Raw genomic sequence first — 17,582 nt, forward strand, 5'->3', positions numbered from 1 at the left:
AATATGATTACATTGATTGGGCAGCAGCAACATCTTTACATTTACATATTTGACAATTTTCCAAGAGCAGATTGGCAACACTAATGTTAAAAAAAAGTGTGCATGCAAGTACATATGTGAATGCTTGCACATCTGCTATATTTTTATTGATTTAATTTTGTTTGCCGCAAAGCTGGTGAAGATAGAAAAACAGGTAAAAAAAACAACAACAAATATATATTTGGGTTTTCTTGTTTGGATTTCTTTTTCGTGATTGTGCCTGTGTGATAATTTTCTCGCTCCAAGAGATTATGCTTGTGCCAAGGGTTTCTTGGTTCCTATTTTGCTGTGAAATTGTGCCCGTGTTTTCATCCACCAAGACGACCTCTTATTGCAATCCCAGGCACTCAGTGCAATTTTCATGGCTCTAGTTAATAGAGGTACACACACAGTCCTATTTAAAATCACATCAAATGCTTATCTGTGTATTGACTTACACTTTCCCTTAAATCCTTCATCCAATATAGCTTTTAATCTGCATTAAGCTACCTTGAACCACTATTGAGACAGGAACTCAAAGAGTTAGAGCAGTGGAACAGGCTCAGCTCACCAAATTCCCATTGGTATCACGTTAGCATAAGCAAACTGCTTATCCATCAAGCAGAAATATGAAAGCATTCAGTACGAATCCCATTTTAATCCACTTGTTCTGAACTTCATTACACTCACATCAAGCCGCTCGAGGACCTTAATTGATCAATTAAATTTTATGACATGGAATTTTCAAAATTATTTATATGAACTTCTGTACTGCTCAACGCCAGATTGGAAATCTATTCTCTATAGATTCTCTGTTCATCTGCAGATTACTGGAGGTGTTTTGGAGTGTGTCTTGACATGTTTTTTATTAAAATAAAACTTTACTTCATGGGTGAGTACAAAGGTGGTATAATAAATTTGTTAAGCACTGTATAGAAATAATGCAAGTTAAATTGAGATGTATCAAAAGTATAATGACAAGATATATATATATTTTTAGCTTTGTAGCTGTTGACACAGACTAGCATGTTCGGGTGGGATTGGTTTGTACACATCATTTCTCAGGGTTCTTTCAAACATGTAAATTTAATTAAATCAGGCAGTTTGTTATAGCTGGAAAAAAAAGTTTCAATACACTCCCCTAGTTGTTTTTTTTTTTGGAAACACTGCTTTCAATGACAATTGGAAAAAAAGCTGGTTTAACTTAACCTCTAACCAAAATTGTAAAATGTTTTCCACTAACAGCTGGCCATGCTGCTTTGTGCTCACCCCCCTTGTTCTCCTTAACCTAAATAAGCTGTTTCTTTTCTGTACCCTCATCAGGTATTCTTCACATGGGCAACGGAGAGAACGTCTTCATCTCCCAGCAGCCTCCTGTAATCGGCAGCGTGATGGGGAATGGGCGGAGGCGCAGCATCTCCTGCCCTAGCTGTAATGGCCTTGCTGACGGAAACAAGCTGATGGCCCCTGTTGCTCTGGCTTGTGGCTCAGATGGAAGTCTTTACGTGGGTGACTTCAACTATGTGAGGAGGATTTTCACCACAGGGAATGTCACCAGCGTCCTGGAGCTCAGGTAACGGAAGAGTAGCCTACTTACTTTTGCTCAGGACCATGAGCTCAGATGGGCTTGTATACAGGTCATAAACCACAGAGGTCGATCGAGATAGACAGAAATGCCCTAAAGGCAAAGGATTGATGGTTCTGCCTCTCTGATTCACCTGTATCAGCTGGAGTTTGGATCTCATAAGGGACGTAGAGGATGTAATAAGGTCTTAACAGAAAATGTTAAGGAAAGATTAATTTCCTAATGCTCCCAAGGAGAAGGTTGAGTCGATTAAAAAAAAAAAAAAATTTGAAATATTGTTTATTCATGCTTCCCTTTTGATTAAGAATGCCTACTACTTTTTAATTCCATCTACTATCAACTAACACTTTCTTTCCTTTCTCTTCCTTTCTCATTTCTGCTTCTTTTGGTAAACCTTCACAGAAATAAAGACTTCAGGCATAGGTAAGCCACACAGTATTTGCTAATTTTTAAAAAAGGGTACAGCCCAGTCACCAAATTAATAAAAATATATATATTTATCTTAATAAAGTTCGAGATATTGGTCTTTTTACACCTGCCAAACCTGTCAACAGCTGTCTATATCAGCTGATGTAAGTACAGCAGGTACCATTCTGTCAATATTAGAGTGAATGGTAAAAATTAAATGAGCTGAGTGATTATCGTTTTATACAATGTTTGCATTTTGTAGCTGCATTTGTTTTAATCTTCGGGAAAAATCTTCTCACTCCCTCTCATTCTCTCCAAAAACACCTGGAAAATGCTGGCCATATCCTACAATCTTGGTCTTTCCTCTTCCTATATTTTTTCTTGGATCTTTTTTCCCTTTTCCTGGTTCTGAAAACATTCAAAAGATGTTTTCACTCAAGAAACAATTCAAACTGTGGTTCATTTTCATTTGTTCTGAAAGATTTGTTTGGATTAAACCAGATAATTTACATGAAAGCACAGTTTATTAACTCTAAGTTTGCTTAATTTCTAGACTTTCTCCTTAGTTCTTCTAAAATGAAATCATTTGGGAGCATTCGAGTTGTTAAAGAAGTGGGCAGCTGGGTGGGTGAGCATGCAACAATATGAGTGTAGAAGCCCAGGTTCAAGTCAGACCCTTGTCCATTTGCCACATACCTTCCCCTTTTCTACTTTCCTGTGTATCTTCAGTGCTCCACCAACCAATAAAGGCAAAAGTGCACCTCAAAAAAAAAATTAACATTTCAGTATGGGACAGTTTTTGACAGTGTTGGAGAGTCTTAAATGTAATTTCATAATCGTAAAGAGAATATGTACTATACATATATATCCCTATTCATATAACATCTATTATAAAAGACAAGTTAACAGTAGTGCATGTTACAGGCAAATGATTGCAGGATTAAACAGAAGATAATGTCTCATTTGGTGTGCATGCCTAGCTACAGTAGCTGATTCTGCTAAAATGGCAACTCAGTGTTGATTTTATCACTGGCTTAAGATACAGAGACTTTATTTTCCATGGCAGGTGGTGGCAAGGGAAATCTCTGTGTGCTGTCTTTAGATACTGTGTCTCAGGCAAAGGGCTATTGATTGATTTTCTATCACAGGGTCATGACTTTAGCTGGGGAACAGTTAGTCAACTTGTGGATGAAAAGCCTTGTGATGCTGGTCACTGGCCTCTGTTTCCAAGAGGATGAACATACTAACAAAAAACTCAGAATCTCTCTTTCTTGCTTTTTTCTGTATCTGTCTTCTGCATAACAGAAATATTACTTTTATTATGCTTCTGTACATTAACTTAGACATCGCATAGATTTCTTTGCTAGAACAAGACACATCAGAGCCCCGTCCCTCAGCACACCAAACACATTTGCATATTGAAAAGGAGATTTGCCCAGGAAAACACAGCATGTGTCTGTATAAAATGGGCGGCTGCCTCCTGTTCATGTGTGAGTTAGCGATAGGAGTGGGAGGTGGGTGATGTTACTGCAGTGTTCATTGACCCCCTACTAAGGATGTCCCAATCCGCTCCAACCATTTCCACGACGCCATGCTGCAAAATCCAATTATCTTCTACAAACTAGATGTTGTCAGTGAATATAGATGGGGTATATGGCCATAGCTCAAGGTCAGAGAATAACACCTCATAGTTTCAAACACTATGGGGGACCAACACTGTTTTACATGCACCTAGGAGCTGATAAGGTATCAGCTGATCGCACATGGCAGATAGAATGCAAAGCCAGTCATTGAGATTTGCCATTGACCTACTCTCAGACAGCAGTCGTTTCTCTAAGCCAGCCAATTGTACCTGGAGTATACTGAAGTGCATCATATCAGTCAACTAGGTCAGCGGGCAGTTTGTGACATGTGTGCCTGAGGTTTGCTGCAAAGCCCTGTCATCACTGATTCATTGAAGGTCAATTGTCACCTAAAATTATGTACTGGAGACGACAATTCCACACACCCACTTGTCTTTCTTCTCGTTGTGTGTTAAAAATGTACGCTTTGGCACTGTCACACTGACCATAAACCCCTAAAAGAACCCTGAAGGTTATATTTGAAATACTGTCTTAATCCACTTTGAATGATGTCCAGCTGACAGGGTTTTCCATAATGCTTATCAGGTCTGGCAGAACTGTGCTGTATCCTGCTCTTATACATCTGGTCATCTTTAAGGTGGCAGCAAACTCATTGCTAAGCTGGTTACGTGTTCCTTTGTTTTGTTTTTCTGCTAAATTAGTAGTAGAATTAGTCAACAGACAGTTAAAATGTGACTTTTTAATAATTTATTTTTATTTTGATGTAAGCTTTTAATTTAACTTTCAGTTTTCTGGATTTGTCTGATTTTTTTTTTCATACATTTTCTGACATGAACTAACAAATAAAGTGTGTCAGTCAGCACTTGAAAAGAAAAGACCTTTAACCTCAGTAACATTTATGTAATGAATCATATTTATGGAAGCAGAGCCAAGGCTGTAAAATCACTTTAAAATAACACGGTTTAAGAAGTTTCTAGCATCTGGCATGTGCATAGTAAAATGTAATTGGTCTTGCTTCCAATCTCCCATGCTTTGATTTATCACCGTGAGCTTATGTTTATAGTAAGCAGAAGTGTAATTTTAATGGAAATATTATTCTTTGTCATCCTAATTTGCACTGCTGTGGATTTGTCTACAGCTATCTGTGTTTTCTGTCACCTATCCTGACTGGAGTACATCAGTAGGTTGGATGCATCCTGCCGCAGCAGGATTGGTTATATTTGGTTCTATTGTCTTGTCTGTCAGGTTGGGCAACCTCCTGTGGATATGTTTGTATGGATGTGAAGGATGGCATTGTTGACTTGGCTGGGATTTTAATAGGATATTTTTCTGTGCTAGAATATCAGCCTGATGGATGCATAATGTGTTTGGATCCCTAGTTCAGTCATGCATTTTTGTTTGTATTTTTAAAAAGTTCCAAAGTAAAATAAAAAACATAATTATTTGTATCGATTTCAGCTTATATCAAAGGAATTTCTCGGGTCATAAATTTTAGCACCACTCCCCACCCTTATTTCTCTACTACATTACTATTTCTTCAATAATATGTGCACTATTACACACACACTCACACACTGTATTTAAAGGTCGACACAGACATATAGATGTAGATACACTGGTAATTTCACTCCCTTTTCAAAACACGCTTTTCTTACTAAGCTGACTGCATGAGTCCTAAGCCGCATTATTATGTCATGTTTAATCTCATTTTTATTTTAGCATGTTTAATCTCATTCTGTTTTCTTTGTCCTGGGTATAAACTGTAATTGTGCCCAATTGACTCTCTAAATGGCTTTTGAATCCATTTTAATTGTATTACACAGTGTTTCTTATTGAAAGAGCTGTAGCCCTTCCAGCTTTATTGACTTGAGCCTCTTCCTCTCTTTTCCCTCCTATCAGCAACAGCCCTGCACATAAGTACTACCTGGCCACCAGTCCAGTGAACAATGCCGTGTACCTTTCAGACACCAGCAGCAGGAAAGTGTTCAAGGTTAAATCGCTGAATGTTGTGAAAGATGTGGCCAAGAATCTGGAGCTGGTGGCAGGCACTGGTGACCAGTGTCTCCCATATGATGACGCTCGCTGCGGGGATGGAGGAAAGGCTGTTGAGGCCACCCTTACTAACCCCAGAGGTATTGCATAGATGTTATTAAAATTGATATAGTTTCAAGTCAGTTGTCAGTTTGTTTTTGTTTTTTTTTCTAACCTTTTCTGAAGTAAGCTTTTGCCTTCAGCTGTAACCCCAAATGTGCAGCTAACTAGCTAGTTATTTTTAACAGCATGTCTTTCTGTGAGTTTCCGGGATCTTTTTTGTGTTGCTTCCATATGGGCATGAAGCATTAGTCATTCAATCACATGCTTATTCTTTGTCCTCTACTGTGATGCCATTATGAGTCATATTTGCTGAAAGAGCCCCTGTGAAATGTGCATATCTATAGCCGTGCTTTGCATTGAAAAAGAGAGCGGTTTGCTGTAATTACTGAAAATATGAGGTCCATATTTCTTTCAATGATATTTGTCAGACTTCAGAGAAGTAGAAAAATACAGAGACTTGCTAGGCTTACTAAGCTTCATTGTTGTTTGAGGCTGATAGCAAGAGAGAAAGACATTGATGAAGTTTTCCCCATAATTGAATCAATACTTACAATACTCCTCATCTATTTTGATGTTTCTATTGTTCTTCTTTATTGATTAAAAAAAATCAATCCTACCATTAATTTTCATTGTCATGATTAGTCTTTCATTTTATTGCAGTGAACTGTCCTTAATTGTGATTTGGTGGGGCTCTGTGCTCACATTAAGTAACAGATAAACAGAATAATTTAAGGATATTTCCCTCTTCTTCTCATTGTGTGACTTTATCTGCAGGCATTACCGTGGATAAGTACGGCGTAATCTTCTTTGTGGATGGGACCATGATTCGCAGGATTGATCAGAATGGTATCATCTCCACCCTTCTGGGATTCAATGACCTGACCTCTGCCCGACCTCTCAGCTGTGATGCTGTGATGGACATCTCTCAGGTATGACCTCTCTGGAACTGTGCACTGACCTGTGCTTTCCTCTCTCTCAACCTACATCCGTCTCCTTGAATGACCCTTGTTTTCAGGGTGCTTACACCTCCACATCAGCTGGTATTTCTGCAGCTTGATTCTCCAAGCCTGCATCTAGTACTGTAGGCCTTGGTTTAGATATGGTTTATAGCCACAAGACTTTCTAAAAGATTCAATATTTTCTTTTTTTCCTGTGTGCAGTTTATTTCAGCAAATTTTTGGTCCTATGATTCATCGTAAATGATAAAATACTTCAGGTCAGTTTAGATATTTTTTGACCCACAGAAGGAAATTCATTTTGCAGCAGGATGAAAAAAATATGTAAATAGGACAAGAAAACATTGTAGACTTTGTAGTTGATCAAGAGACAGTTTCAGGGAAACACACTGAAAACTTTTACTGCACCTATTTTTTTTTTTCTACAAAACTTGCCTTTCTGACCTGAGAGGTCAATTCTATTAACCAAAGGATTATCTGTTAAGATTCAATTGCATAGTTTTCACTGGTGCTGTAGGATTATGAACTTGAGAAAGCAACACACAATCAAAGCCGTGCAAGCCTGGTGAAAGCTAAAATCACCTCACAGTTAAAAAGCAGATACAAATAAAAACTGAAAATGAGCAGTTAATTGGGCTCAGTCCAGGCTTGGGCCTTCCAAAGTATCTGCACTAAGCATTTTAAAGGAGTACAGGACCATGCTGAAAACAGTAGCATTGTGGTTTTTGTAGCGCCGATTTCCTAAATGCAGAGTGCCAGTGACCTACAGCTTTAGGGGAATGATAAGAATGACCTTTAACCTCAGTGGTTTTGACTTCATGCACAGATCTTCACTCTGACGCACATGAACACATGTATACATACATACACACACACACACTACGCAGAACACATCCCCCAGGCAAGGACACTGCACTGAGGTCACTCTGTGGCTCACTGACTTCCCATTTGGAGGTGACAAGGCAGACTTTTAGCATACATAGCTGTTTTTGCCTCCTTGACAGTCCTACCCAGTAGTAAATAAAATCCCCTACAAAATGTATCTTTTTAATTTGTATATGCCATCTACATGATTCATAACTGTTTCAGTTTTACTTCCATGAATTGAGCATTTTGAGGCTTGGTTATTGAACTTGATTGAGGTCCAAGCCCAGCTCAGTATGCATGCAATCATTTGTTTCTTTCCTCTTTGTGTATTTTGTTGAGTATGGATGCAGGATACAGGTCTTCTGCTTTCTGTGGGGAGTTTTCTGTGTGTGAATGATGTATTCAGTGGAGGAAGCAAAGGCTCTAGCTGCCCATTTGCAGCCCTAGGGGGAACTTCATCCCCCTCCTGACCTCCGCTTGCTGCTCCTTTACCTTGTCGCACACACAAGTGCCTATGGATGCTCACCATCCCAGTTCCACAAACACGAGGACACAGGCAGACTGACTGCAGTTCTACAATGATGACAAATCACACAAGCATTGCCAGAGACACTCAGACAGTAAAAAGCATCCATTAAAAATTAATCCAGAGCTTCCTTCTTCAAACACTCCCCAACCCCTCACTTAGAACCTGACTTTCTCTGGAGAAGGCTCATCACAGTGGTCATTACTTTTGCTTTACCACACCTGGCACACCAAGGCAAGAAATAACATTAGATTTCTTTCTCTCCTCTGATGAGGTCGTTGTTATCTTACTTTGCTATCTGTGTAGTGAGCAAGCTACAGCTAAATTCTCTCTTAATTCAGTGTATACCTCTGTAACCTTTCGTTTAACTTTTGATTATCAAGCAAAATGACAATATTTTGACCTCATATATGTTTTTTTCTTTCTTTCTACCAAGGCCTTGGGTCGTTCCTGTCTTAGAAGTATCTTCCATTTTCCTTCCATTTTTCTTCTTTAAAGTCTTGGAAAATTTCGCTGCATTCCCCGCTGAGCTTAAATGCAGGAAAATCATGTCTTAAAACAAGATCACTCAAACATATTTCAGGGGTGTTAGCAGCTTCAGAAAGCTTTATCTAGAGTATGACTGTGACATTCAATTCAAATCTGAGAGGGACTTCAAATAATGACATATTACTCTTCTTGAGGCAAGCATCATGCTGTTACTAGCAAAGAGTGCAGCGATTACTAATGGAACATGTCATTATAATTCTTAATACAATTTCCATTTCATTTAAAATAGTTTGATGTTGTGTACAAATCTACGGCTCGCTTTCTCAGCTGTTGAGCATGTTTTGGTTTTCTTCCTGTTAGCGGCTTTGTCTAGCAGGCGCTTCTGACAGCATCCCCACTGTATAAAAGGGAGGGTATGATCTGGTTACAGCATATGGGACAGCAGCTCGGGAAATATCCCCTCATCAGTCAGAGTGGCGTGAAAACCTCCTTACAGGCAGCTCCCAGGAGTCACTCCACACTTGGCTCATGAAATATTTAACCAGCAGTGTTGACAAGAAATAGGTTTTAAGAAATTGAAAGTCTACCCTTCATTATCCAAGTAAATGCATTTTCTGCTTACTGAGAGATGACATGTATCCACTAGTCTCCTGTTTGTCGTATGTAGCCAAAGGATACATCCTGTTATATAAACCTCTTCCATTATGTGGCAGATGATAGGAGGTTTATAGGATGTGAGGTGTGTAATGCTCAAATCTGTTTTTCAATTACAGGTGGGCGGGTGCCCCACTTTTAAAAGGACGTGAGTTCAAGAATATGAACAGAGCAAAAAGTTTAGAATTATTCAGATCATTATTGCCACAGAATGTCACTGTTTCAATGTTAACTTTTAAATTAGAACATTAGGGATATGTGGAGATAACAAGGAAGGAAAAGGCACAATATAGCTAATGTCTAAAAGCTGTCTGAATTTTATTTTGTGCATTTTGTTCTGTGCAATCCACATTTTAAAAGAAAAAGGGAATTATAGGGCTAACTGTTTTTATATTCCTAGAAATTTTAAGAAACCTGCTTTTTTTATTGCAATGTATTTGTCCAATGTGCTGTTTAATCCCAGACAGTTGGAGAAAGCCTACTACATGGCCAAGGTGCATAGTGTCTGTGCATAATACAGTCAAAATGTTTCATTGTGTCTTTCAGCTGTCTACTTACTTGACTTAATAATATATTAATATGGTAGTCAGCCATTTTAGCTCATGCCTAAGTGCTGTATGCTTGGGTGTTTTATCAGTAGTATATTGCAGAAAAAAAAATATATGCAATTTCTAGCTCTTTATTGCTAATTATTAAGCCTTGATAACTTTCCTCCTGTTTCTACTTTCTAGTTGTCTCTAAGTGACCAAACAAAAGAAAGGGTCCTTTGTGTAAAATCTTACCTTAAATCTGAGTCTGTCTTTGCATTTTGGTCCAGGTTTTAATCAGTTTCCTTTGTTGGAACTCCAAGGCTTCTATTGAAATATTGCACTTCATATTATGTTTCTAAGAGATCCCACTGGGATCATAAGTGAGAGGGAGACCAGTAAATTGGATGAAGCCAATCATTCCAATTTGTTAAAAGCCTGATGCATTGTTAGCAGAACAATAAGTCGTAATTTAGGAGGCCAGAGACAGAGTAGGCTTTCATTTGATAAGTGTGCTCCAGTTTCTTTTCAAGGACTCATGCAATCTCTTGTCATTACAAAATTAATAACCCAAAGCAAGGAAAAACAGCGACTTGGGTGAAGGATGCAGAAGCCTTGTCCTTAAGTGTTCACAGTTCTCATGAACCATCCCAGTGTGCTCTTTTCAGTTAATCTTATCATTTGTATGATTTCTTCTCACACTGCCCTTCTTCACCACTGTTGTTATCATCTGCAATCTTACAAATCATGTTTTTGTGTATCACCTTTTAAAAGTACATCAGCTATTTTCCTCCTCATCAGATAATAAATCGTTTAAAAATGTTTTTACTTACAGCTTAAGCTATAAAAATAATCACGCTGTTTTCCTTTCAGGCTCTTTTCCACATAGAAATCGAAAACTGTAGATCAATAAAAGTATGGTATATTTCTTTGGTACCTAAGGATTATATTTTTGTGTGTCTTTTTCCTCGCAGGTGCGCCTTGAGTGGCCTACAGACTTGGCAGTGAATCCAATGGACAACTCTCTATATGTTCTGGACAATAATGTAGTACTCCAGATCTCTGAAAACCACCAAGTCCGTATTGTAGCAGGCCGTCCTATGCACTGTCAAGTGCCTGGGATTGACCATTTCCTCTTGAGCAAAGTTGCCATCCATGCCACCCTCGAGTCAGCTAATGCCCTAGCTGTGTCTCACAATGGTGTTTTGTACATTGCTGAGTCAGATGAAAAGAAAATAAACCGAGTCAGACAGGTGTCCACAAATGGAGAGATCTCCTTGGTTGCAGGGGCACCAAGTGGCTGTGACTGCAAGAACGATGCCAACTGCGATTGTTACTCTGGAGATGAAGGCTATGCCAAAGATGCTAAACTGAATGCACCATCTTCCCTGGCAGTATGTCCAGATGGAGATCTTTACATTGCAGATCTGGGCAACATCCGTATACGCTATGTGCGCAAGAACAAGCCTTTTCTGAATCCCCTCAGTATGTACGAGGTGTCCTCTCCCATTAATGATGAACTCTATCTGTTTGACTCCAATGGCAGCCACATTTTTACCCAAAGTCTAACTACAGGAGACTATCTCTACAATTTGACATACACGGGATCAGGAGATCTAAGCAGCATTACTGATAAGAACAAAAACACAGTGATCATCAGAAGAGACACAACAGGAATGCCTCTGTGGCTAATGGTCCCTGATGGACAGACCTTCTGGTTCACCATTGGCACTAACAGTGCCCTTAAAACTGTTGCTGCCCAGGGTCAAGAGCTAGCTGTAATGACGTACCATGGAAGCTCGGGACTGTTAGCAACTAAGACAAATGAAAATGGATGGACAACATTCTTTGAGTAAGTAATATGAAGAAACACCTTTCTAATCATTTTACCTAAAAGTCTGGATCCAATTTGAGCTGATAACTGCATCAAAGCAAAGAAGCTTAAAGATCTGTTTAATCTGTTAATTCAGATATGCAGATTGGACAGTTTTGTTTAGGTTTTTTTTCCTGGAGTATCTGAACTAAGAGCACTGAATTCATTATATCACTGAATGCTTTAGTGAATTAATGTTTGCAGTCAAAGAGCTCCTTGGCATGTGAGTTTAGTATTTTGGCATATGAGTTCACTTCTTATGGCTGGATGTCTATGTCACTCAGAATACAAGACCTGCAGAAGGATGGGTGTAATCCTATTTGCTGTTATCATACCAAATAGGATTACTGGATGATATGTTACTCATCTGTGCCCTTGCTTGCAGACTGGAGATCATCACTTGTTTGGAGTTGTTGGGTACAGGAACAGCGTGTATCTATTGAGTAGTACAAAATGTATATTCACATGACTGGGATGCACCCCAGAAATATAAGCATAGTTGAATAGCCAAAGATTTTAATTAAATCAGGCAAAGCATACCTTGTGAGGAAACGACGGAAAACACTCCCACAGTTTAGGATTTCATGTTCTTGTGACTTGCATGAAGCAATCTGTCCCTTAGCTTAATGTACCAGGGGATACTATGCTAACTGGATGTCATTCCAAAAAGTGTGATTAAGCAGATTGGCTGGTCAGACATCTGTTACACCTCGCTGGAGGAATATAACTCTGACACATAATCAGACGCTCTGTTTAATATGAGCAGACATTTATCACCTGTGTTTGATTTGGTTGTCATCTGATGGTTACACTGAAAAAAAAAAGAAGTGGAAAGGTGCAGTGAAAACAGCACTAATGCAGCCATGCATAGGCGTTTCTCGAGGTAGACTGAATTCCCTGAGGCTCAGACAAATTTAGTGGGTGTTTGGAATTCTGAATGATTTCTCTATGACCTTCTGTAAAATGGCTTCTTTTATTTTTTAGGTTCTAGCATGCGTGTCTTATTTTGAAAGAAATGTTTACGCGTTACCATAGCGACCAGAGAGCATTAAGGGGCAGAGAGGAGGATGTTTCTCTCAATGTTGTTGGCGTATTTCAGGAGGACGCGGCTAATAAAGTTACACAATTACACAGTGGATTCACGTTAATTATTATATTTACAAAATACCACAGTTTTGTCTTAGTCGTAGCATTTTATTTTGTTGTGTTTATCCGCGACACCTTAAAGGCTGGTCCGTGAAAATATTGTCTGACATTAAACCAGTACGTGGTCCAAAAAAGATTGGGGACCGCTGATTTAGGTGATAAAAACCTATCGCTCATGCACCACATTGTTATTTTACTGCGGTAAATAATAATATATTATTTTCTACAGGCAGAAGATATTCTGAGTGGTTACCTTTGTCTTATGATGATGACAATGATCTGTGATAGGATGACAGTGCTCCACTCCATAAGGCATGTGAGGCTACTGAGGGGTTTGAGCAGCAAGACCATTTTATGATTCATATAATAATCATATGGCATTTGCAATCACCCGATCGCAGCCTAGTTGAACACATTTTACAGCTTCTGGCAGCACATGGTGGCCCACCGCCTTCATAAGACACTTTGTGATGTTGGTAGAGTAAAACAAAATTGTTATACATGTCAAAATACTTGGAATAAAATGAAGTCCATGTATTATTTCATTTCCTGTCTTTCCCTTTCAAATTAAGCAATGAAGCTTTGTATTTACCTACAAGCAAATCATTTGATCCATGCTTTTTTTACACCCAATAAACAGGGTTTTGTTTTTCTTGAATAATTAGCTTTAAAGGTCATTTCATCACCTGAGGGTCAAAACTGTAATTTGCTACCATCAGAACCTCTATTTATCTCTGCCCACCAAAGTTCACTGCTAATCATTTCACCCATATTAATTAATGTGTACTTACATTCCATGCTTCGTGGATCAAAATTAATTTGAATGAACGAAGAAAAAAAAAACCCAATAGATTGACTAGAGAACAAAAGACATCTGCCACACTGTCTTTCTGTTGTAACCCCTGGAAACCACATTTGTACAACAGTTACTGCACACACAAACGGTCCGCAGGCCTTAAATTTATGTTGTAATGATAAGTGCTTCTGCTTAAGGGTTGTTCCAAATCATGATGAATTATAAAACACCTAAATATTCTTTTATCGTTTATTTAAGACGGTAGAAGAAGAAAAATGTGCCTTACCCACTGGGTTTTAACAAATGTTCTTTAGTTATATCTGTAAGTTATCAGTCACACATGCTCAGAAATTCTCAGGCAGCAAGACAAATTGAAAATATGAGCGGAAGTTAGGTATGCTGGGGGTGATGCCGATATGAAGTGTTCAGCCTATTGTTGGGGCCCAGCGTGAAAGGTCATAGAGCTAGCATGTGACACAGAGGTGATGCGATCCGAATAGACTTGTGGCCAACCAGAGGGAAACTGCTCCTGTCCTTCTGCTGAGCACCCTGCCCCTGTGTGCCCCTCTTGTCGAAAGAAAGCAAAGTAATAGGCAGCTGAGCTGAAGCAGGCCAAAACCATTAGAGCTCAGCGGTGGAGCTCAAGGAATGGAACTAGCTTAAGGCCCTAATTGAGACATAGAGAGTTTGGGTCAGTGATCAAGCTGGGGCTTGTAGTGTTGCTCTTGAATGAGATTTCTGTCTTGTGGACTGAGTCTTTTGTGCAGAGGTGAAGGCAAACAGGAACGCTTGGTCAAATAAATGGAACCATTAAAAGTAGTATGGTGCAGATAACTTGCAGTGCTTTCACTGCAAAAACTTTTGATTGCATGATGGACACAAGGAGAATTTCTTGCTGATAGTATATGAGCAGTATCAAAAGAAATCAAAGGCTTAGATATAAATTACTCTGCTATTTAGTATTTCCTGAAGTGGAAGACTTGGCTTGAAATGTATCTATGAATCCCAGTCCCTAGTACAGTTGAGATCAGATAGCATTTATCTCTGGGAGATGATTCCTCTCCCACTCTTCCTTTCCATATTGGATATTTGAGATGGCAGCGCTGAGGAAATATCTGTAAACCAGCACCCGCCATCTCATTTATTAGAGGCTTTATTATGGCAGGCAGCAACATCGAAGAGGCTTTCCAATCTGTATTCAATGTGCAGATAAAAGTCTTCTTTCTAAGTAATGTACCGTTCACTCGCTTCAATTCTGGAACACTGAAAATCTGAAAGATTTAAAATTGTTCTATGCTGATGTGCTCTCTGAGCAAAATGAAACAATCTGGCCACTCATGTTCCTGTATGTGATGAACTGACTGATCTATAAGCTAGGAAGATGCTGCATCTCTCTAAGGATTCACACCTCAGCGCCCCTATTTCATAGGCTGTATAATGAGATTAGGCAATATCGCTAATCTTTTAAGCTAATAAGCAGTTTTCCAAATGTAAAAAAGGTGTTTGCTTTCTCATCTTAATCATTTTTTTTAAATCTATTGCATATTTATAGTATATTTTTCCTTCCCACTGTCGCTAAGTGCTCGCTCAAAGGGGCTTATTTGATTGTTGGGGTTTTCTCCGTATTATTGTAGGGTTTTTTCCTTGCTATACAAATTGCCTTGAGCTAACTACTGTTGTGATATGATGCTAGAATAGAATTAAAATGAATACTTGTTTTTAAGTTGCAGTGAGAAGTATTGATATTAACGCCCCATTCACATTTTGTTGAAAGGGCTAGAAAAGGACAAAGCTGCTTAGTTTGTTGGTGCACCCACTCCTTGTTTGTGAATAGAAAATTGCAGGAGATATTTTTCAAAAGCTATGCTGATTGTGCTTCGATGATTAAAGATGATAGCTCTGAAATCCCATGTATTACCTCAGGTTGCCAGCACTGATGGATTTGCTGCTGTGTTTACTGCCTGTGTTGACACATTGCTTCAATTTGTGACAACACGGAGGAAATATCGGACTCTGCGGAAAGTTTCCAATCCCTACCTATAATTACCATTAGCAGAGTTTATGCTAGAACACTTACAGAGAACAACTCATAATCACTGCTTATCTGGAATGACACAGCAACTCATTAGTCACATTTATGTACCTACAATCATTTATGCATACCTGACTTGCATTGATGATCATGATTGCTTCCTTATGATTTAACAAACCTCAACAAGGCTTAGTAAATTTTTAATACCACAGCATTGTTTGTGTTTCAGGCATAGTGCTTGTTTATCTGTGTTTTCAGATGGCATGGTCCTCTTTGCCTTCTTTGGTTCACATCAACATATTTCTTTGTAGGTATGACAGCTATGGGCGTCTGACTAACATCACCTACCCCACGGGCCGAGTGAGCAGCTACCGTACAGACGCAGACAGCTCGGTCCGTATCCAGACAGAGGGCTCCAACAAAGAAGATATCACCGTCACCACTAACCTGTCAGCTTCTGGCACCTTCTACACACTTATGCAAGGTGAGTCTCTTTTACGGTGTCCGTAAGTAGAGCGGTTTCTTTTTTTAGGGTTTGTTCTGCGAGGTGAAGTCCCAAAAGCTTTAACTTTGCTTATGTCCCTGATATTAATTTATACAGCTGGGACTAGGTACTGTTAGTATTTTTAAGAAACTCTTTCTCATCTACATATATTCTGACTTCCATTACCTTATGTTCTAGTATTTGATTAATCAACAGTGTATCCCCCTTATCTGTACATATAGCACTTGAGATTGTAAACAGATTTTATTACTTACCTTATTTTTGTGAAGGTGTTGCATTCTCCTGATTTAAAAAGGGATGTATTGTAGAGGGCAGTCGCTCAGAAGCCCTAAGGGAAACTGGTGCAAGCTAAGGGACTAGACAAAGAGCATTTTAGAGGTCTCTGTGGACTGTCACGGATAAGACCTTCTTTGAGCTCAAGCTGCCTGGAAGCTGCCAGGCACTTTCTGGCTCAGCCTCACTGAATATTTTGGGTTGCCACTCTGTAGCCGAATGAGAGTTTAAAAAGAAAAAAAGGGGGGTTATATATAAATAGTGTTTAATAAATAAATAGTCCAGTGATCTGGACATACACAGACATATGTGCATATAATATAAATATTTAGTAAGCATGTTGCATTGCGTTAATTGATTTAATATATGTATTGATTTTGTGCTGTGTTCCTTTCATGCCAGTAAATTACTTTTGAATTTAAAATTGAAACATGACTTTCTGTAGAGTTGCATAGCTTTTGACTTTGTTAAATGTATTTTCTTTTTGATTTGGGCAGTGCAAATCACATTTGCCTTTATCTTTCGACAATAAGGCCGAGGCAGGTGTCTCGGATACAGATGTGAATTAAAAGCAACACTGTCTGGATTGCTCCAGACATGATCAGATTTTAAATCTTATCTGTGGGTTTGAAGACATCCCGTCTCAGACTTAGCTATGTTAATATCACTCACAGAGGTGCTTCTCTGTTTTTAATAACATGTGTAGTGCAGCTTGCACTTCACAGAAATGAAACAAATATTGATTTTTCTGTCAAAAAAAATAAACGATAAAACACAGTGCCGGTGGTCCATACAATGCTGAGAAAGATTCATGAGGAGATAAGGCTGTTTTTGAACACCTCTAGGTGTTTTTGGTATCTGTCTGATATCTGTCTGATATTATCTTCACTAAATCTGGAGCAACTTTCAATTTTTTAAAGATGGGTTACGCATACACCCTTCTACTTTCTGTTTCTGAGCATATCCCTTCTTAGACTACTGACCGCAAAGCTGTGTCTGAAACGGGAGATGACACTCTCTGGTTTCTCACTTTTGTTTAACGGAGTGGCCACCTCCATGTTGTGACCTTGTCTTAGGCATCTGCCTGTGAGGAAAGTGGCGCCAGGAAATCTGCTGTTAATTAATTCACTATTGTCTGCTTTGTTAGCTGGGTGATCACATAGCATATGACTGTGCTGCCTTCGAGTTTCTTTCCTGCTCATTTGGCTGTTTTTGTCCCCTCTTCTCAGCAAGCTATCATCACAGTTTTG

The 17,582-nt window shown here is 38.9% G+C and overlaps 1 protein-coding gene across 1 annotated transcript in view; it reads left to right on the top strand.

Annotated features, from left to right (window-relative positions):
• The window catches only part of tenm4 (teneurin transmembrane protein 4), a 147,307-nt gene that overhangs the window by 113,347 nt on the left and 16,378 nt on the right, over window positions 1–17,582 (top strand). Inside the window, exons 23-28 of the mRNA XM_085430647.1 lie at window positions 1,342–1,591; window positions 2,006–2,026; window positions 5,494–5,726; window positions 6,463–6,617; window positions 10,682–11,559; window positions 15,866–16,038. Coding sequence (XP_085286773.1) covers window positions 1,342–1,591; window positions 2,006–2,026; window positions 5,494–5,726; window positions 6,463–6,617; window positions 10,682–11,559; window positions 15,866–16,038 — 1,710 coding nt within the window. The remainder of the gene's footprint in view (window positions 1–1,341; window positions 1,592–2,005; window positions 2,027–5,493; window positions 5,727–6,462; window positions 6,618–10,681; window positions 11,560–15,865; window positions 16,039–17,582) is intronic.

The sequence above is a fragment of the Copadichromis virginalis genome, linkage group LG14, assembly GCF_057382275.1.
Source record: "Copadichromis virginalis isolate Kocher_CV1m ecotype Utaka linkage group LG14, C_Virginalis_male_GT1.1, whole genome shotgun sequence".
In the NCBI taxonomy this organism is placed as follows: domain Eukaryota; kingdom Metazoa; phylum Chordata; class Actinopteri; order Cichliformes; family Cichlidae; genus Copadichromis; species Copadichromis virginalis.